Genomic DNA, 21556 nt, shown 5'->3' with positions numbered 1-21556 from the left:
GAACCAGGTCTGGACTTGATTTCTTCAGTCAGAATTCTTGGGGCATAGTTTTGGCACCAATGGAAGCATTCCTCCCAAAGCAAATATACTCGCATTTAAAAAGAAAGAAAAAGAAAGATTGTTATATGAAAGAAGCAAAAACACCTAATGTCCACATCTAGCTTGGCACTAGATCCTGATAGCATGCCCCTGAAAACAACATGGGAAACCAGAAGAAAGGCTCTCTCTCTCTCTCTCTCTCTCTCTCTCTCTCTCTCTCTCTCTCTCTCTCTCTCTCTCTCACACACACACACACACACACACACACCACTTTATAAAAATCCTACATCCTACTCCATGTTCCAAGTAAATCCTTCATTAAGCAATGCTCCAAACAGTAACTAACCTAGAGACCACAGAGCTCCACACTCTGTTATTAATTCTCTTGTGATGCATATTTAATATAAGCTTTTTATGGATCCAGACCATCGTGGTGACATATGCAGCTATGAATACATTTTCATTTTCATTTAGCTATGCGGATGTTCAGTAAACAAGTGTCACTGGCTCTCTCCGATGAGAAATGTGCGAGATGCAAAGTGAACAACACCCTGCCTAGTTTTATGAAATCTTGAAATGAGAGGTGTCTAATTATTTTATACATATGTGCATTAAAATTGGTGTTGAAATCTTTGGCAGTATTTATAGTACACACACAAAAGCTTTGAATATTCAAAGCTCAGGAATTACATGGATACAAGACAGGGAATGAAAATTAAACCATTCTTCCCCACATCACATTTCACTCTTTCCCAAAAGATTTGCTTTCTTTGTTTCTATATTTATTTCAGCTCTTTTGAACAACTGAAAAGACAGCTGCTAACACATGCATGGGTTCAGCAAAAAGGCTTATCTGTTTCCTTTGCTTATAACTCCATTCCTTCCATTCTATAGAAACTTCTGTGAAAGGAATCTAGATCTGTTTGCAAAAAGCGAAAGCAAACAGAAAGCAAAGTGCAAAGTGTTTGGTACACTCTGTGTTCAGTGCTTCTGAAGCATTGAACAAAAGGTTTATCATGTGCCCCATGACCAACCTAACAGTTGAGCACTAAAGCGCCTTTCTCTGGTGCTGCAGCCTTGACAGGCTTCAGGGGACCCTGTGGCTGCTATTGAATTAAAAAGAAAGAAAGTGTATGGTCTGATCACAGATCTCCTCCCTTCATTTTTATGGATTTTTATGGATCATAACCTCCTCTGTCTCCCTTGGATCAAATGAAAAGGACACATCAGCCTACTGGTGACACTTTTCACCAAATCTCTCGACAGCCTCATGTGGTGATTCAATGTGGAGGTCACACATTATGGGAGACAAGGCAGAATCCTGCGGCACCCCCACATGCCAAAGGTCTAAGGTTAGAACTAGGGCTTCAAGGAACAGCCCTGCTTGGGAGGTATCAGAGTCTAAAGCAACGCTGCCACAAAAGAGCTGGAGGCCGTGAGCTGGTCCTGAGGCCTTGGAAACATCTCAGAGATTCAGGTGGATGTTTCTTGCTTTTTCTTCTGTCCGGTTTGATATCTTTTTAAAAATCTCCCATAAGTGTCTCCAAGTTTTCTATAAATGGAAAATGCTAGTTGAGAAGAGTGGAGAGAGGCAATCAGTGGTTGTGGCGGCAGGGCGTGTAGCTCTGTGACTGACAGCTCTAGCTTCCAATCAGGCAAATGATTTTACCAGAACTATCCTTCTTTATGTAAAGTCAAAATGCCTTTGAAAAGGACTTGGAAGGGATGTGGAAAGAGTTTAATCGATTCTCTTAGGAGCAACTCTTTATTTTGCGGACCTAGTGGTTGGCTGTGCACTTACTGCCTTGCTTTCTTTTCTCCTTTCCTTTCTTATTCCTATTTGATTTCTTGCACGCACACACACACCTTATTTAATCTTGCCTTTGTCCATAGCTGTCTCAAATATAATCTGTGTTGTTAGTTATTAGGTAAGTCACTTTCCTTCACCCCCCACCCTGACCTGACCCTAGTTTCATTCACTTTCATGTTTCACTTATTTGCAGTGTTTATGTGTATGTGCGTAATCAGATAGCATCTCTCAAACTCTGTTCTTTGCTGTGTGACAAAACACACACACACACACACACTGCTGTAAGCATGTACCAAGCAGTACATTAGTGAATACTTCCATACATTTCCACTATCAAGAATGAAATGGGAGCATAGTAAATATAGCGTTCCAAGTGAGTTTCTGGGAGAACGCGCTACAGACAGGAAGGGAAGTCAAATCAATTCTGACCCACCCAACCCTTTGCCTCTTCACCACAAGTAAAAGCGGAGGGTCATGCCTCTTTGTCTGAAATTTGGCAGGCTTCATCTCCTCAGAAGTGGCTAGTGTGCCTACAAATTTCACCCAATTCTGCCCCAAAATTAAAACGCCATAGGCATTTGTTGATTTTTCCACTATAATGAGTAGAGAAGCAATGCAAAGCTTCAAAAAATGCACCAAAGGAAACCTCTACTTCAGATCTGAAGTGAAGCAAAATATCAGTGTGAAGTGCCAAGGCAACCTACTATCCAACGCAACAAAGCTGGTTCAAAGGCAATCTTCTTTTTCGTTTTCTGGCACGGCTGTTCTGGGTCTCCCCTTCAGAAAGCATGGAAGCTATCAAAGCACAGTGCCTGCCAATCTCACCCCTGGCTGACAGTACTGGAAGCCCCTGAAAAATTCAAAAGCGAGGGGTTTTTAAAATTATTGCATGGTGCCTCCTTCTCCAGTTCAATGGAGAAAATGGAGGTGCCCCCCACATAACCACTAGAACCAAGGGGTCTCCCAGTGAATAAGATTTGCAGGATGCTGACAAACAATAGAAAGCATTTCTTCACACAATGCATGTTATGGAAATAGGTGACTACCAACCTAGCAGTTCGAAAGCAGGTCAAAGTGCAAGTAGATAAATAGGTACCGCACCGGCGGGAAGGTAAACAGCATTTCCGTGCACTGCTCTGGTTTTGCCAGAAGCGGCTTTGTCATGCTGGCCACATGACCCGGAAAAACTGGCTGCGGACAAACGCTGGCTCCCTCGGCCTCTAGAGCAAGGTGAGTACACAACCCCAGAGTCGTCCGTGACTGGACCTAATGGTCAGGGGTCCCTTTACCTTTACCAATTAAGAAGACTGCTGCTTTAAAGAGTCACACATTAATGCAGCATAAACCGCTTGGTGATAAAGTCTGAATGAGAAACACTTTTCAAAGGGGAAGAAAAGTGAAAAAGCTCAAGAGACGTCAGATGAAAATTAAAGGATTCCTCTATACTTCTGGGCTGTATACAGCAAGTGCTATTTTCATTTTGCCTTCATAGACTAGCTTAAGTTTGAAAAACATTTCTCACTACCAAAAGATGAGACTATTTTTTTAATTGTGATATATGTTCTTCAATTCAGATGGCAAGAACTGATAATCTCATGCTCAGTACAAGAACATAGGGTGGCCCAGTGATTTGATTTGCGGTAGGTCAGTTGTGCAGGCGTGATACGGTGTCAGCATGGATATCTACACTCGTGCCATCAATGCTAGTTAGCACCCACAGAGCCCGGCTTAAGCTCAGTATGATGGCAGGGCTATGAGCCAACACTTGCTCTGTGTCTATGCACCACGAGGTCTTAAGAACTGAGAGAATTGCAAAGGATGAAGCCTAAGCATTAGCAACATCTGTTTGCTGTTCTAGGAAAAATCATTTCTTTTGTAAATTCAAAAAAGGCCCTAAAATATATAACTATGTAAAGATGTAAATGCTGAAACATATCTAATTTCCCTGGAAAACACGTAAGTTACTGAATCAGACAACCAGAATATATTAATAATAAAAATAATTATTTTCGCATTTCCAATATTTCTCTACTGCATTTTTTTAAAACTGTCTATTAATTCTGCAAACATTTCCCCCCAAAACAATTTCCAGCTTTGTAGAGGTGTTAAAAAAGATAATCAACTGATAATACTTATTTTATTAAGTTTCCTCTGAAGCTTAATTCTTAACAGAAAAACCCAATGCAGCTATAAAAATGCTAATTAGGAAAGTTTCGGAAAAAACACTGCAGACTAAATACAACTCCATGCACAGGAAATTAATTCTGCAGATGTGGAAAAGATGGCATATAAAGTTAACGAGATATTACTTAAGGCAAGAGAAACAATTAGGCTATTAACAGTGGAGATAAACTAAACATTTGCCATCAAATATAATGAAACTAATTAAAAGTGAAATGAAAAATAAGACATGAATATGAAAACAAATTCAAGCACAATAAAAGGCAAAACATCTACAGGACCAAAAGCAGTATACTGCAGACTGGGAAGCATTATAAAAAGCCATCAGCCGAGGAGATCTGCTAAGCAAACAATGAAATTCCCGAGATTCTCCTCCCTGTTTTTAGAAGGATGACCACAAGAATAGCTTTATGAATTCCCTCCATAATGTTTAGATGATCTCAGCCACTGCTGAAGAATTCGGCCAGGGATTTTTTAAAAAGGTTGTACAAGTACAAGGTACTCTTTGTTCTTGGGAACTGCTTATTGAAAACACTTGAGCCCTGCCATTCACGAACAGAATGAACATCAAGATATGGCTGCTTCTGCTGGCAAGAGTCCGATTCTTCCTGGGCCATTTTGTTCTTGTGCTTGGTGACTAAAAGTCACATGCGCACTATCCATAAAATGATGTGCTTTGAATTCAGGAATAGATTCCCACGTGCCAAAGAATAGCATAGCTTGACTTCCTTGGAGAAAGCACATGCTACAAATGTGATCACTGATCGTGCTTTTTTTGAAAATCAACTTACAGACTTAACAGAGAAAAGAATTGTGAACTTGATGTTCAGTTTCCATGTGTGTATGGTACCAATTTTTCAGTGCGACCTCTCCTTAGACCAAAGTAGTGCAACAGCATTCACTGAAATCAATGGGGCATCAAGTCAGTCATCACTAATTTTTTACTTTGTTTCCACGGGTGAGACTAACCCTCAGGATTCAATCCTATGCCTCTCTCCCTCTTTTATCCCATGTATGTATTTCTTGAGGACTCAACATTCAATTTAGATACAGAAGGGGCTGAGAAGCTATTCCATTCAGGCAGAGAAATACCTCTTAGCTCAGGCGCAAGGCTGGAGAGTTCCTATAAAGAGCAACTGCAATGGAGAATGAAAGTGGTAAAAATTAACAGGTGAGGAACAGGAGGGTCATGGATAGAGGTGAGAGTCAGTGAAAGGCAGACAAATGTTCCAGCTCAACACCATGTTGCTCCATGTAAGATAATGCTCCTCATTTAGTAGCACCCATTCGCTAAGCTCTAAACAGATTAGTTTCATTTCTCAAGAAAGTGGTTTTTGACAATGCGGTATACACATGTAGACTTGGTATTCAGTAAAAAAGGTAGACTCTATTTTCACATAATCACTTTTCAGAGTAAAATTATGCTTATAAACCCACCAATTATTTGATAAAAGCAGTACAGTTGTTTGGGGGAGGAAATGAAACTTACGGCAACATTGGAGACACTATCAAGTTTTCAGAAAATGGGGAAAAATCAAAGGACCTAATGTGTTCCCGATCAAATTTTTATGCCTACTGGCTGAGAAGATTTATTAGTTTAGCTGCACTCATTTCCCCAAAGAAGCCCTATTTGTGTTCCTTAGCCATGGCTGGGTATTATTTCTGAATATCTAAACTCTGGCTAGGGAAGGGCTACAAATCTAGATGCGGACACTTTATGCTGTACTACAACACACAGGCTGAATGCATTATATCAGTAATTAACTAGTTATATGTAAACTAGTAATGTAGGTAGCTATTTTCCTAGCCACCTACGGGATCACTTCCAAGTGACTATGCAGAGAAACATTACACATTATGGGGTTTTGTTAGGTTGAGACCCCAAACTGAGTTACAGACCAACTTACGGTGTGTTGCATGAGGCACACAATTGCCACCTTCTTTTGCCTTTTTTTTTTTTTAAAAAAAGCTTTTTTGCAAAGAGCATGAGAAAGAAGGGCGGGAGAGAGACAGAGCGGGAGAAACAGAACGGCACGCAATGGAAAAGTGGGTTCCGTGTGGCAGGATGGAGTTAAAAGTGATGCCTTGTCAAAAGATTGGAGATGACTGCTCCAAAATATATGAACATTTGGGGGGGGGATGCAGAATCTAGTAAGCATCAGGCCCACTGTATATTCACAGCTAAGTTTTTCAGAGAAGAGTGTACAGTACTGAGATGTTCTTAAACTCCCCAATATTTTACAGAATTCAGACAAGGGCATTGTAAAGTTGGTATTATTCTCACTATTTCTGAAGTGAGAACCACACACACACACACACACACCTGAAAAGTCTAACAAGGAACAGGGGCAGGAAATGCATGCTTGTATTATTCACCATGCAAGCTGACTATAATATAATTAAAAGGTTTTGCTATTAACTTTAACTAAGTCACCTTTGCACCTTTGTTATTTAAGGGACTTTGCCTGAGAGGTGTTAAGCAGGCACAACACTTAAGGGTTGCAGCGTGAATGAAGGCCCTGCTCATTCCCACAGGACCACTGAGTACATGGCCTGCTGTCTCAAATTTGGTCTCCAGTGTTGCTTCAATCACTGCAAACCACTTTTGAGAATGTCAGGGTGTTTTTTCCCCCCTTTTAATCTATCAAGAGTTGTACAACCACCAATAACACAAAATTAACAGTATTGCAGAGATCTTTTTAAATGTCACAGAAGCTCACTCATATTGATATTCTGAACTTAATAACACTAGTGCTGTAAAGCTCTGCATCAAACTACTTGAAGCACTTTCATAAGGCAATAAAGCAAGGAATTTGTTTTCACCCCAAAGCTATGTCAGTGACTCTGTATAACTCTATTCAGGAGAACCATTTCCATAAAGAACAGGGAAGGGGGGTTGGGAGGGGGAGAGAAGAAGTACCTTGGGTGCTCAGTCTAGGTGCTAAAGTTGTTTTCATCTCAATGCCCATACATAAGGAAAGGTGGATACAAGAAGGGAGCTCAGCATTAAGTATAACCTGCAATACTGGATCCACTGTTAATAATTGACACCTTATATCTTTTTTTTATTAAACATTTTTATTAGATTTTCCAATTTAAATATTTAATCCATTTTCCAATTATATAAATTATACAAATATCAATTAAACATTTTAACCAAATCTCTGCCAAATTATACAAACTTATCGACTCCCCATGCTCCAGACTCCGAAGGTCTAATCCTCTTATAATGCTGCATTTCTTTCCCACAATGTCCAGATCTTATTCCATAATCTATTATTAGCATTCTTTCTTTTTTCCAAGTCACTGAGTTCCTTTCAGCAAGCAAATTTGATCAAACCGTATTTGATTCTGTGTGAATTTATACTATAGCTCCCTTTTGTAAATTTAGCACTGTCTCCTCGCACGCTGGCATCCTGCCAAGTCCGTCCATAAATCCTCCGGTCTTCTTCACAGCTGGCAACCACGATCCACAAACAATCAGATGTGAAAGCCTCTGTGACACTTTTCCCAGGGTCGTTCTCCGCAGCAGTCTTTCCAGGGAAGGTATGCCAGGTCACAACCTTATACACAAATCTAATGTCTTATTTATGGCTCCCTCCCCCTTTGACTGGTATTATGGCCGGCTCTGTCTCTTAAAATGGCGGAAGCTGTTTTTGTAACTGCGTCATATCTCAGATGTTTCTTGACAGGTTTCCAACCGCTAACGAGCTTGCTTCTCTCTGATGTCCATAAATTTAGGGACACTTTGACCACATTCCAAACACATCCCCAATTACAAACTTTGATTATATATATTTTCCAATTCACACAGTCTGACATGCCAATTTCGCTTGTTTTGAAAATATTAAAAACGGCTCATCCAGAGAGAGGTGTGGTAAGTAAATAGTAAAGCACAATTATAGAGTGTCAACCTCCCTCTTTCTGTTTCATCGCATACCTTCTTAATCTGATGAAGACATTCCTCGGTGTCTTTTGTTTTCTCAGTGGCTGTAGTTTGCAGTATAAATCTCCTTCTTTGTCTGGAGCATGTCCACGACTCATATCTAATTTCTCTCTTAAGTCATGGAGTCCAAAACGCTCGCAGAATCAGCGTCCGGGAGATCCAGGCTCCCACGGGGGCTTTCCATCCAGTGCCCCCAGCCTCTTCCGAAGTCGAAGCTGGTGGCGGGCATCCGCGGATGAGACTGCATCTTCCCGTACCCCCCAGGAAGACTTCGGGAGGCTGCTACTCCCATCACAGCCTCGTAAATTTCCCCGTGGGTGTCGGACAGATGGAATTTTCAGCCTTCTTCTACGGCGCTCAGACGGAGGTCTCAATAATTGACACCTTATATCAGTAATTCTCTTCCTTTCCCTTTTCTGTCCGCTGCTGGTTTTCTTAATACTTTTTCTCATCTTGTCCCTTGTATCTCTCTCCCCTCTCTATTTTTCTATGTGTATTTTTGAAGGAGAAATACATACAGAGAGAAGGGGGGAATGATGGCGGTACTCCAGGTGCAATCCACCTTCAGTCTGGACAAAGCCCAGTTTTAGACTACATCTGACATGGGTCACATAGATAATCTTAAATCTGCCCCATGGATCGCTGGATTTTTCAATACATATTAGCCACAAATTCAAAAGTATGCAAGACAGAACTCTTGGTGGGATTTAAGAGGTCATTTCTTCTGGTTGAAATAAGGCAGGGAACATTGTCTGCTACCTATCCATCCTTTACTATACCATTTGCAAATTGTGAACCATCCCTTCTGGTGCAGCATAACCACTAGAAGGATGGCCTAAGCAGTCGTCTGTTCAGTGTGAATTCAACCACCAAGTAAACTGGCGATTGTAAGGACTGTAATCTAGAAAGGTTTATGGGGTGCAACTGCAAATCACCCCAAAGCCTGGCTCCATTAATAATTATTCCGTTCTGCAAGCTGCATTACAAAATACAGTTTTGTGCAAAATCCTTAAAAATAACTAGATGTCAGATTATTTTAATGGCATTTATAATTGGCAGTTCAACACTGCCAAACAAAAAGCAAAATCCCCTACTTCCCTTCAGGTCCTGGAAATGCAGCTTTTGCTGTCACCCACCTTTTTGCAAACACAGGCAAAAATACAGAGTTTTCTCACAAAATTAAGATACATCAATCAGTGTTTTAATTCACTGCTCAGTCCCCAAAAGTGCAAATAGTGGATGTTACCCCTGCCCAAATCAAAGCAAATGAATAGCAGGTAATTATAAGAGCTGGCATGGGTCAACAAAAAAAGTGGCAGATGCAGAAATCCCATCAAAACCTGGATTGAGACAACCATCTCTTTAGAGCAGCAGTCGGAAACCTCTGGTCCATGAGTGAAATTTGGCTCACTAGGCCTCCACATTGGCAAGTTCCAGTTCCTGGCTGACATACACCTCACAGGCAAAAGTACTAAGTGTCCTGGGTCTATTTCAACAAAAGCTTCTACCCACAGCACATAGCAGTAACATTGGTGTGGTTAGCATGTTCAACCATGATCAGGAAGATGGTGGTTCAACGCACACTTTGCCAGAAAGCTCACTGCATGACCTTCAGCTTATTCTTCTTGTTTAAATTTGTATACCGCCCTTCATCCTTAGATCTCAGGGTGGTTCACAGCATAAAAATACAAGATAAAAATGCAAAATACATAATAAAAACAAAAACAAAGCAATAATCCCCTCCCCCCTCTCGCATGGGCACACAAAAGGTTGTCAAGGATGGAGACCCGACTCTCTGGCAAATCAGGCCACCTCACATATTCCACAAACCTCTACTTTTTGGAGTTATTTGTGGCACATGTGCTACGGATTGGCCATCTATTGGTTGGTCCATTACAAGCATTAGAAAGAATGTAGCTAATTATGTCAAAAATAATTTGACATTAAGCACTTTTAGGGGCTGCAATTCCTTCAGGATGACAGCCTGTAAGCTATAAACCGAAATGAGTAAGTTTAATTAATTCAGACATGCACAACAAACATGTGGTACAGATTAAAGACCCATGAAGGAAGTTCCAGCTACCTGAAATGCATAGGCAGGTGAAATAGCCGCAGTTAAATGAAGTGCCTCTATAAAAGAAAGTAGCAGAGATGGGCCAACAACTTGGAAAATAAAATAAATTGTTTTAAATGCTTTTCAGTTAAAGACCCAAAGCATTACAATGGGCTGCTTAGAGTGTCTCTGTTCATTTAACTCATATTGAATCTAGTGGGGAAAAGTCTAACCATCACCCCAATTAATTTTTTTAAATAAGAGCAATGATTTTTATGAGCTGGATAATTCAACCATTTGGATAAGCTCTCAAAGCAGCTCTTAAACTTTAATATCATGGAATGAAAGGCAAATCACAGAATGGGGAATAAATGACTGTTTTCTCCTGAAGTTGAGAAGAATCATTCTAGTTATCCCCTATTCCCCTGTAATGGCTATGGGAGCATGAAGACTGCTTTTGAAAGACAGTCTACCCAACCATTTCTACCCAGGAAAATCAAAATGGTTAAAGTCTACTCCCAAACCATATGCACAGCCTCCCGTTGTATGTAACTGCATTAGGGCTAGTGCAGAAATTCATAACAAATAACTAAAATGAAACACTGATTCTACCAGATTCTGCATTTGTGGTAGGGTTGCAAGGCTGACTCTCTTCAAATATTACGTAACAAAACCCATCACTAAAGCAGCCTTTCAATGTGCTGTATTCAGGATGCATTTCAACAAAAACCCTCTTAAAAGAAATGTAAGCAGTAGATACAATACCAGTGGGAAGCAGGCATTCCAGTGGAGTAAACACAGGATCCATAGCAGCTTCTTAATGTTGTACTTTTACAACTAAAGCAAAACAAAAAAGAGTGTTAAAAATCACAGTTCATGCACCTCACTTATTCATTCAATATTTTAATTATAGTTAAACTATACCCTAAGCATAATATTCACGAGAAAATGAACAGGGTAAAAAAGCTCAGTTCAGAAATAGCCACAAATTTGCAGGCACACACAAATATTGATTTAAAAATAAATACATTTAAAGCAGATTTACAGAGAACCATGGACCGTTACATATAGCAGGTGGCAGGAAGCCCATTCCAGTGTGAAGAGATTAATCTATACGTACATTTGGCATCAGCCAGATTGATAGTGTGACACACAGTTCAAGGGATTGGAAAATCTGAGTTCTGGAGGAGCAGGGAAGCAGCGAAATGAATGAACCAAGCTTGAGAGGGTTCAATTTTTAATTGGTAAATATTGATTTTTATAGAAGTAACTTGCCACCTGAAAGCAAAACTGAATAATAAGCAAAATAATAAAGGTGGCACGAGCAATGTATTTACAGCTCTGTTGAAACAGAGTACATTACAGAAGCAGATGTGATTTCTGTAGAGAAGACATTATTTCCAAATCAACATGTTTGCTGGGTTAGGAACCATGACATGAATGGAGGTGGGCACTCAGCGCAGCTTGCTGTTGGTGTGCATCTCCACTGGCAGTCTAGGGGCACCAGTTCCCAAACAGTTGAATTTCTGGGCCCAATTTAAAGGAAGGAACATAGCTCAGTGGCAGAGGTGTTTTGCATGCAGAAGGTCCCAGGAGAACCGTTCCCAGGCTGATTAGACAATGCTGGGCTAGGTGGAAAAAAGGAGTCTGAGTTGCTGGGAAAAGCGGGCCCTAACCTGCACCATCCTTCAGCCATTTAATATAGGAACATATACTGAATGCTAATGCTCAACTCTGGGATATGTGCAATAAAGAAAAGAATACAAAAGGCCCTTAGTTGTTAACAACTAAACTTATTTATTAAAACAAAAACAAAAAATCATTCCAGTAGCACCTTAGAGACCAAGTCATTGGTACGAGCTTTTTTGAGCTTCTTCTGGTATCTGATTTTTTTTATATTTTGTTTTGACTACGTCAGACCAACACGGCTACCTACCTGTAACTAGAATTACAGTGGTACCTCGGTTTACAAACACAATTGGTTCCGGAAGTCTGTACTTAACCTGAAGCGAACTTTCCCATTGAAAGTAATGGAAAGTGGATTAATCCGTTCCAGACAGGTCCGCGGAGTATTTAAACTGAAAATACTCAAACCGAAGCATACTTAAACCGAGGTATGACTGTATTTATTAAAATTATCTATTGAGTAAAAGCCCCACTTTATTATTATTTCATGGATAATTATGTTTTGGGGGATTTTTTAAATGCCACCAATCCAGTGGCTAGGGTACAAATAGCAAGAAATTAAGCATTATAAAATAAAAATGTATTTTTATCTACTAGACAATATGGATTCTGACTGATTGACTCAGATGGTAAATGAGACTGATTGAAATGAAAATGACTGCAATCTTTTTTATAGTCATAGGAACAAAACTGTATTCATCCTTCTGCATCAATCCATCAAGATGCCAAGGTTCCCAGCTCCTCCTAAAGGTAAAGGGACCCCTGACCATTAGGTCCAGTCGTGACCGACTCTGGGGTTGCGCGCTCATCTCGCGTTATTGGCCGAGGGAGCCGGCGTATAGCTTCCAGGTCATGTGGCCAGCATGACAAAGCCGCTTCTGGCAAACCAGAGCAGCACATGGAAATGCCGTTTACCTTCTCACTGTAGCGGTTCCTATTTATCTACTTGCACTTTGAGGTGCTTTCGAACTGCTAGGTTGGCAGGAGCTGGGACCGAGCAACGGGAGCTTACCCCGTTGCAGGGATTTGAACCGCCGACCTTCTGATCGGCAAGCCCTAGGCTCTGTGGTTTAACCCACAGCGCCACCTGCGTCCCTTCCAGCTCCTCCTATTTGTTTTAAATTTAGGTTTAAAACACTCTTTTGGAGGCATTGCTTGTTGGGGGTGATGACCTGTTTTTCCTTTTTGTCTCATTTCTGCATTGTGTGTAGGTGCTTCTCCTGTTGTTGTTGGGCTTGGGGGGGGGCTGAGCATACCAGTTTTACTTCTGTTAAATTGGTATTTTCAAATGCCCCAACAGCTTCTTAGATTTCCAAACATGCTCCTGGTGCCTAAAAAGGTTGGGGACCCTTGGTCTATAATATCTTAATTTCTACTGTCATCTCCTCTGGTCAAATAGGTTTCTAAAGCATTACAATTTTTTTGAATAGAGACAGCAGTGATAGGAGGGCTCAGACCATCAGCTGCACCACCTTATGCTCCTTGGGACAATAAACCAACTCCTGTATTTATCCAAACTCAAAGATGCGCACAAGACAATAGAATTATATGGCTATCACAGTTCTGAAAACAAGACCAGCAGAGTTGACATGCTGTGACTTGTAAAATATCAGCATGTCCACCAATAAACAATTGGTTTCTCCAACACTGCAACTGGGACAAATGCGTGAAGTCAGGGGTACTTTGGATGCAACAAGGTTCAGTGCCCTAAAGCAAAACAGCTAGACTGAATTTTAGCATTTTAACTGTGAACACAAGGGAATGTGTGAAGAGATGTGGGCAGGAAGCACTTAATACCAAAAAAAGTGGGTGGGTGGGGGGCTTGTCCGTAACAGAATACACAATGCAGAATACAATATGCCAGCAACTAGAAGCCCAACAGTGAAATCTGCCCAACTGATTCCTCAAACTGCCAAGCCAACTCCAGAGCTAAAAGAGAAGTATGTGAGCATCATGGCAATCAATTGGGCCGGGGGGGGGGGGGAGAAGAGCATGAGATTTTCACACCTTTGGAAAAGCCAAATCAACTGCAACTCCAGAGCTTTATAGGACCACACACCCGCCAAAAGCTACCTCCCCACCCCCTGCAATGTTATCCCAGCCCTTCTCCAAGAAGTTCAGTGCCGCCCCTATCCATTCTAACGTCAAAGCAACTTTGCTGTTGTTTGTTGTTTGGTTTGGTAATTTGTTTTAATCTATCTTTCATATTACATTGTTTGTTTTATTGTTTATAAAAATATTTATGCACCACTGCATCATAAAAATATATCACTGCGGTTTGCAACAATATAAAAACATAAAACCGAAGCAATGGTTGTAACCTGCCCTGGGACTTTGTAGTGAAGCCCAAGTAATAAATTAAAAGGTTGTCCAGTGAACTAGTGGTACCTCTGGATACATACCTGATCCGTTCTGGGGTGCCATTCGCACCCCAAAAAGTACGTATCCAGAGTGGCGCTTCTGTGCATGTGCGCGCGGCGGAACCAGGAAGTTAGCACTTCCGGGTCTGCCGCATTCTTAACTTGAAAGTACGCAACCCACAGTGTGTGCAACCCAAGGTATAACTGTACATGATTGGATGGAGATTTGAACCTGAATCTCCCCAATCTTAGTCTAGAGGGGGAGGGGGAAGAGAGAATACAGGTACAGATACCACCTTATTAACACAGCTTGTTTGGCTGTTGCTGTTGCTTCTAATGCAACCCCCTCCAAGGAGAGCCTTTGTTCTTAAACCTCAATTCTCAAGCAGGAGGTTGGATCTCCTGATTTTTTTGTTTTGTTTGTGTTTTGCTGTTCCTGAACCTCCCATGGGGGCTAACAGCTTTTAGGAGAAGGGGAGGCACAACTACTCCTTTAGAATCCTGAATCCTTCCTTAAAGGTGCCAGGACTTTTCCCTAAAAAAATAAAAAATAAAATAAACAGGCTGCCCATCATTCTATTCAGAATGCAATGCATCCTCTTAAACAACTGTCCTTAGCCTCTGTACATCTGCAAATATCATACTTCCTCGCAAAGTTCTCTCTTCTGTAAGCGTGAGCACTGAAGCAAGATACTTTCTTTCCCCCTCCTCCTTCCATTCCATAGAGATGGGCTTGAGCCCAGACACCTCTCTGTGTGGACATTAAGACATGTTCCCAACCTGCCATGATGGGAGGGTGCGTAGGGAGTGCGAAGGAGTGTGAGAGAGTCCCTGTCAGGGAAGAATCATAGAATTGTAGAGTTGGAAGGGACCCCAATGGCCATCTAGTCCAACCCCTTCAACACAGGAATCTCAGCTAAAGGAGGAGGGGTATAAGTTAATGATAATATTTTCACTAGTCAAGGAAGTAGATGCAGAGACCCCGCTAGACCAGGAGGCAGCGCTCAACGGCCACCAACTTGGATGACTCCAGAAGAGGATTAGAGGAGAGGGCTACCAGCTACCTTACTAGCCACGAGGGCTGCCCTCTGCCTCCACAGTCGGAAGCAGCCATGGATCCCAACACCAGTTGCTGGAGACCACCGCAGAAAGGGCTCTGGACTAGATGGGCCCCTGACCGGATCCAGCGGGGCTTCCCTTATGTCCTTAAAGCCAAACGCAAGACGGAGAGAAGAAACTCACTCGAAGTCCCGGGCGAGTTCGGAGAGGAGCTTAAACTTGCAAAAGGCAGAAACCATCGAGCTGGCTTATTCATTGTTGTCTGTTCCCTTTGAAAAAGTGGGGGGGGGGAGGCCGATTAACAAAAACAGGGAAGGGGCAAGAGGAGAGTATTTCTGCCCCGGGGGGGGGGGGTTACCTGGTGCTGCCTGCCTGCCTGCCTGCCTGCCTGCCCAGAGTCACCCGCTTTCTCTCGCTGCTGCTCCCTCTGGCACCTGGAGAGTCCAGGGCGCCGCTTGCAAGGAGCCAGGGGAGAGGCGCGGAGAGACGATCGCACCGATCGCCACAGTCATCTATGGCTCGGCGCTCGATTTCTGAGCAGCAACTAGAAGGTGGAGCGGGGAAAAGAGAGGGGGAGGGTTATTTTGCATGCAAGCAGCGAGTTGTGCTGCTTTTTGCATTGCAGCAACAGAGGGGCGAGCTATGCAAGCAAAAAAGGCAGCTAGCGGAGAACGCAGAGCATCTGCTCCATGGAAACGCAACGAAACCAAATCAATTGCAGCCAAAGCAAAATGCTATGCAAGAGGAGAATGGCAACTCCTGCCTTCCCGGATGCCTCTGAACCTATAGAGAGAGAGCCAGTGGCAGGAAGGGAAAGGAAGGGATGGGGTGGCTTATAAAGGGCTGCAGCGCCGTGACCCGGCAGAGCCCCGCCTCTGCGGAGCAGCTCTTAAAGGCGCAGCCGAGCGGAGTCGAGAGGCTTCCCGGGCTGCGGGTTCACACGTGCTGCTTGACGCGTTCTCCGGGGGCCCCGTTCTCCACATCATACATTTAACGCTCATGCCTCTTACCCTCAGAATGCGGGGGACTTTAGTTTCTTAAGGGTGTTGGGAATTGTAGCTTGGTGAGGAGGAAGCTGCAGGTCTCAATAATGTTTTGGAGGCGAAAGTCATGCACTAAAAGTGTTTTACCGGTATGGTTTGTGGATGTGGCCCTGCTCTCAGTGTGCACTAAAAGGCGGCTTGCATAGGGATTTAAAGCAACTGGTGCCCAGGCTTGGAAAAGCAGATTCATAAAATTATAGAATTGTAGAGTTGGAAGGGAACCCAAGGGTCATCTAGTCCAATCCCATCTGGAGGTTCCCTTGCTGCGATAAGCCAAGTTACAGGGAACCAGGCAGAGGGCCTTCTTGATAGTGGCACCCACCCTGTGGAACGCCCTCCCGCCAGATGTAAAAGAGAATAACAACTACAGTACCAGACATTTAGAAGACATCTGAAGGCAGCCCTGTTTAGGGAAGCTTTTAATGTTTGATGGACTATTGTATTTTAAAATTTTGTTGGAAGCCGCCCAGAGTGGCTGGGGATCAGTTAAAAGTGGTGGAGAGATCAGACCTACCCCTCCAGTCCACTTTAAATTCTTTAATTAAAGTAAATCCATGGAGTGTTTATTCTTTTATTGTAAATTGAGTCATATACTAAAAGCCTTTGCATTATACTGAGAAGTAAGTCCTATTCATTCAATGGAGTAAGCTCCCAGGCAACTAGGTAAAGACTGTGCAGTACTGCAAGTCTAAGTATTTTTACTCGTAAGTTCCACTGCATTCACTCTCAGGTTACTGATCATTCTCACAGTTTTCATTATTGTTGTTATTGTTATTATGTATTGGTGCCTTTCCTGTGGGAAGTGCTTGACATGCGAAACCTCTGTGGGGAAAAGTGCCTTTCCTTAGCAATATGTGAAGCAGGGAATCCGCACTCAAGGAATGACACTGCCTGATCCTGTCTCAGGTCTCTCCAGCTCAAGGGTGCTACAAAAAAACATGCTCTGAAGCAGGCTTCCTCAAACTTGGCCCTACAGATATTTTGAGACTACACTTCCCATCATCCCTGACCACTGGTCCTGCTAGCTAGGGATCATGGGAGTTGTAGGCCAAAAACATCTGGAGGGCCGAATTTGAGGTATGAAGTAAAAATCACTTCAGAGGCCCAGAGAAGTTGACATGCTCTTTTCTACTTTTCTTTCGGGGGTGGAAAAGGTATACTTTCAGGGTGCTTAAGAGAACAAAATCAGCTTACAACAGAACTTCTTTATAACACCCCATTGGGGGCTGGAAGGAGGCCAAGACAGAATGGTGATTCATGCAGAAACACAACAGGCATCTTCTTCAAAGAGTGTCTAATTGTGCAGTCTCTGTGTCAGAAGTGATCAAATGCTCCAATTGCATCTGATGCCGAGACTGGGCAGAATTACTTGCCCCTGGTGGAGGCTGAGATGCAGGAAAGCCAGAGCAATTTATCATGCAGAGATGCAGCAAACAGGCTCCTCTGTGGTTCACTGCTTTGAGATCACAGGTGTCTTCAGTTACATATTTATTTCTAATGACATGCTAGTAGTACTTTGTTGACAGTCTAATATGTTTTACCAGTCACCCCGCAGTCTGGGAGCTACTCCGTCAGAGATAATTAGGCTTTGCAAGTAAAGAACTCTGCCCCACTCAGATGGCTCAGTTGCATGTTAAGTTATGGGAGTCACTTCAGTTTTTCATCTCACTTTTTTAATGTAGTTTGCCTTTTACAGAGTTTTACTTTGCATTTTATTCATTCACAACCATCTATGCTTTCATTCCTTTGGCTTTAAAAACAACAAGACTTTTATCTATTGTAGGAGTCATTGCTTTAGATCAGTAAACCCTTTTTAAGATCTAATCCACCAACTACGTTGTTTTGTATTCAATTATTCATACTGTAATGCAAAGGCTTCTAAATGCTAGTTCACACATGTAGTACACATTAATCAAAGATAATGTTACTTCTTCCAAGAACAAGGGTGATCTTTACAGGTAATATTCCTTTTAATTTTGCAATGCATTTCCTAGTCTATTTCACAAAGGCAGCATCTTTGAATGTCTTTAATGTGTCTGGTCGGTAGCCATGCGATCCCAACACGTCTTCTCAGAAGTTCAATGGAATTTATTCCCAGGTAAGAAGTGGGACGCTGGTGGCACTGTGGTCTAAACCGCAGAGCCCAGGGCTTGCTGATCAGAAGGTCAGCGGTTCAAATCCCTGCGACGGGGTGAGCTCCCATTGTTTGGTCCCAGCTCCTGCCAACCTAGCAGTTCGAAAGCACGTCAAGTGCAAGTAGATAAATAGGTACCACTCCGGTGGGCAGGTTTCGTGCGCTGCTCTGGTTCACCAGAAGCAGCTTAGTCATGCTGGCCACATGACCTGGAAGCTGTCTGCAGACAAACGCTGGCTCCCTCAGCCTATAGAGCGAGATGAGTGCCGCAACCCCAGAGTTGTCAGTGACTGGACCTAATGGTCAGGGATACCTTTACCTTAAGAAGTGGATAGGACTGCAGCCAAAGAATAGGAATGATGGCCCAAGTTCAAACATCACTTCTCTTGTTAGGTGGCATTAGGCAAGCCACTATCTCAGTCCCACCCACCACCCACTCCGCCTGGTCTGCTTTTGTGTCATTGACTGACAGCAGTTTGCTTTTAAGCTTTTCACAGCAGAAAGCAGGGCCGGCCCAGCCAGAAGGCAAGGTGAGGTGACTTGGGCAGTTGGATCCATAGAGGCAGCAGATCTGCCTCCAAGAAGTGCATTGCCCACTGCCACAGCCGCAGTATGGTACTTGCTGCTTGTGTCCCCCATTCCTAGGGAAGAAGTGGTGGGAGCCGCCCTTTGGGGTCTCCTAAGCTCTGCACCCACCCAGCATGATTCAAATTGGGGACCCTTTCCTCCCACAATGACTTGATTCCCTCTTGGGTAATGTTGATTTGACCTCCCGTGGTCCATTACTTCACACGATTTTGCAAACTTTGGAAAACTACATTTGGGCGTAATAAACTGAGTTATGTAAAGAAATTGTACCCTTTCATCACATACTCAACAGAACATCAATTACAGTGGCAGCCACTGAACTCTGGGGTCACATTTCCTCATAGGAATCTGTGTTTGGGGGGGGGGACATTGGGTGAGGGGGGGTTATGTTCTCATCTTCCTTTTGAAAAACCAATGAAAAGCATTTAGAAGAAAAAGAAGAAGAAGAAGCTGAGCTGTTCACAGGCTGCATGGCAACTGCTTGCCTCCCCTCCCTTCTTCTCTTCCTGCAAGTGAGCAGTCAAGCCAGGAAGCTGCAGCTCATCGTAGTCTGAACCAGAAATGATGGCATCTGGCTTCCTAGCAAGCAGCTAGGAAGTTATACTTTAAAGTTGGCTCCTGTATCCTGGCTTGTTCAGAAGCCATTAAGCAGAGTTCCCAGTTCATACTGGAATCTCTGCTTAACTCTGGTTTCCTGGCTTGTGTGGCTGCTTGTGAGAAGGGAGGAGTGAACTGGCTGCCGGAAGCTTGTGCAAATACCAATTTATGAAGCCATAATTTGATGGTCCCCTTTCTCGTAGCAATGACTTCTTAGGGCAGTGGTTTTCAACTAGTGTGCTGTGGCAACACTGGCCTCTGTCCCTCTTTCTTTCCCTCCCTCCTCTGATACACTCTTGCGCCTCTGCATCCCAAAGGCTTGCACAGATGTTTATTGCAGCAGCCCAGGCAAATGGTGCCTCTGGGGCTGGGCAGGGGGTGCTTCCCAGGCCCCTGGGGGACAGTGTGGGGAGGCACCTCTCTTTTGGGTGAGGGGGCAGTTCAGAGACCAGCTGCAGCTGCCCAGAGAAGAATGGAGAAGAGAGGAGGCTGAGGGAATCATAGAGTTGGAAGAGACCACAAGGGCCATCCAGTCCAACCCCCTGCCAAGCAGGAAACACCATCAAAGCATTCTTGACATATGCCTGTCAAGCCTCTGCTTAAAGACCTCCAAAGAAGGAGACTCCACCACACTCCTTGGCAGCAAATTCCACTGCCGAACAGCTCTTACTGTCAGGAAGTTCTTCCTAATGTTTAGGTGGAATCTTCTTTCTTGTAGTTTGAATCCATTGCTCTGTGTCCGCTTCTCTGGAGCAGCAGAAAACAATCTTTCTCCCTCCTCCATATGACATCCTTTCATATATTTGAACATGGCTATCATATCACCCGGGAACACTCCACAAGAGAGGGTGTTCGGAAAGGGCTGAGAGACTGACAGCTCTGCAGGCAAGGGGTGAGATAACGGCTCCTGAGCCCTCCAAGGGAGCCACAGAAAGAATGTAGTTGGTCAAAGGAGCCGTGGACTCAAAAAGGTTGAAAACCTCTGTCTTAGGGGATGGGGAGTGGACAAGCTTCTCTTTTCCTTTCGTTTGCAAAGTAGGGGAAATATAGAGAGTTCTGCAGCAGAGGGCAGCAGAGGAGCATGGCTTGCAGAGTCCAATGGCAGCTGCTATTGCTAGCAAACCAAAATTGCAGGCAACCATGTCTGTCTAAAATAAAACAGCCAAGCTAACAGTATTGCTATTATTAACTAATAATAAGGTCTCAAAGAAGTGAGCCTGGCAGAAAGGCCAAACTTGCAGTCTGTTTACGATGGGATGTTGGTGATGTTATACATGCGGGGGGGGGGGGACACTCACTTTGCACCGAAGCTACAGGGAAAGAGGAGCATGACTGTTCTCCACCCTCCCTCTCTCTTCCATTTCATCTTGGAGCCAAATTAGATATGTGGGGTGATTGAGTGCAAATCACAGAATCATAGAGTTGGCGAGTTGGAAGGGAGCCTGAGGGTCATCTAGTCCAACCCCCCTGCAATACAGAAATCTCTTGTTAAAGCATCCATGAGGGATGGCCACCCAACCTCTGCATAAAAACCTCCAAGCAAGGAGAATGAAACACATGTTCACTTTATACGAAAAGGACTTGGGGGTCTGGGAGGAGAGCAAACCTCCCCCTGCCTTGCCTGTGTTTTCTTAGCAGTGTCAACTTACTAGAATTTGGAGGTTTTATTTAGGTCTTGCTCTCTCTGAGGAGAAACTGCCTTCCTCCTTTTCCTTCCACTTGTTTGCATGCTTTATTTCTTTCTGCTGAAATCTTTTCCGGTTTGGGCAACGTAGCCTGGGTGCAATGGTTGATGAGCTGCCAGCTATTTTGGGGAGTGCAATTTGTATCCTTACTGCAGCTAGTTAAAGTAGTGCAAGATTCATCACACCGGAAATCAGTCAGGGGGGAGCAGGCTGACAGAAGGATCCTTAAAAGGCCTGTGCTACAAACAAGGGCTTCTGAATTAATAAACTCACAAAGATAAGGAACCTCTCTCTCTCTCTTTCGCCTGTCCTTTTGCTCCCAGGCTTTCCTGTAAGAACCTTCTCACAAGTCTTTACATGCTCCTTCTAGTTCTT

At 43.3% G+C, this 21556-nt stretch overlaps 1 protein-coding gene across 21 annotated transcripts in view; it reads right to left on the bottom strand.

The window, feature by feature from the left end:
- Nucleotides 1-15949, bottom strand: part of TPK1 (thiamin pyrophosphokinase 1) — a 210368-nt gene extending 194419 nt beyond the window's left edge. For 2 of the 21 annotated variants that reach the window (XR_015946332.1, XR_015946337.1), the window contains exons 1-3: nt 15493-15913; nt 15318-15403; nt 10795-10866 (exon numbers count right to left, since the gene is read on the bottom strand). Coding sequence is in view for 12 of the 21 variants with exons in the window: in XM_088653848.1 (XP_088509974.1) it covers nt 10795-10866; nt 15318-15373 (128 nt within the window). In the remaining 9 variants the exon portion in view is untranslated. Of the gene's footprint in view, nt 1-10794; nt 10867-15317; nt 15404-15492 lie in introns of all 21 variants that reach the window. The other 19 variants (XM_088653856.1, XM_088653855.1, XM_088653853.1 and 16 more) reach the window with 17 other exon arrangements.
- Nucleotides 15950-21556: the final 5607 nt, after the last annotated feature.

The sequence above is a fragment of the Zootoca vivipara genome, chromosome 11 (genome assembly GCF_965207765.1).
Source record: "Zootoca vivipara chromosome 11, rZooViv2.hap1.1, whole genome shotgun sequence".
In the NCBI taxonomy this organism is placed as follows: Eukaryota; Metazoa; Chordata; class Lepidosauria; order Squamata; family Lacertidae; genus Zootoca; species Zootoca vivipara.
This window is presented reverse-complemented; position numbering and strand designations above follow the sequence as displayed.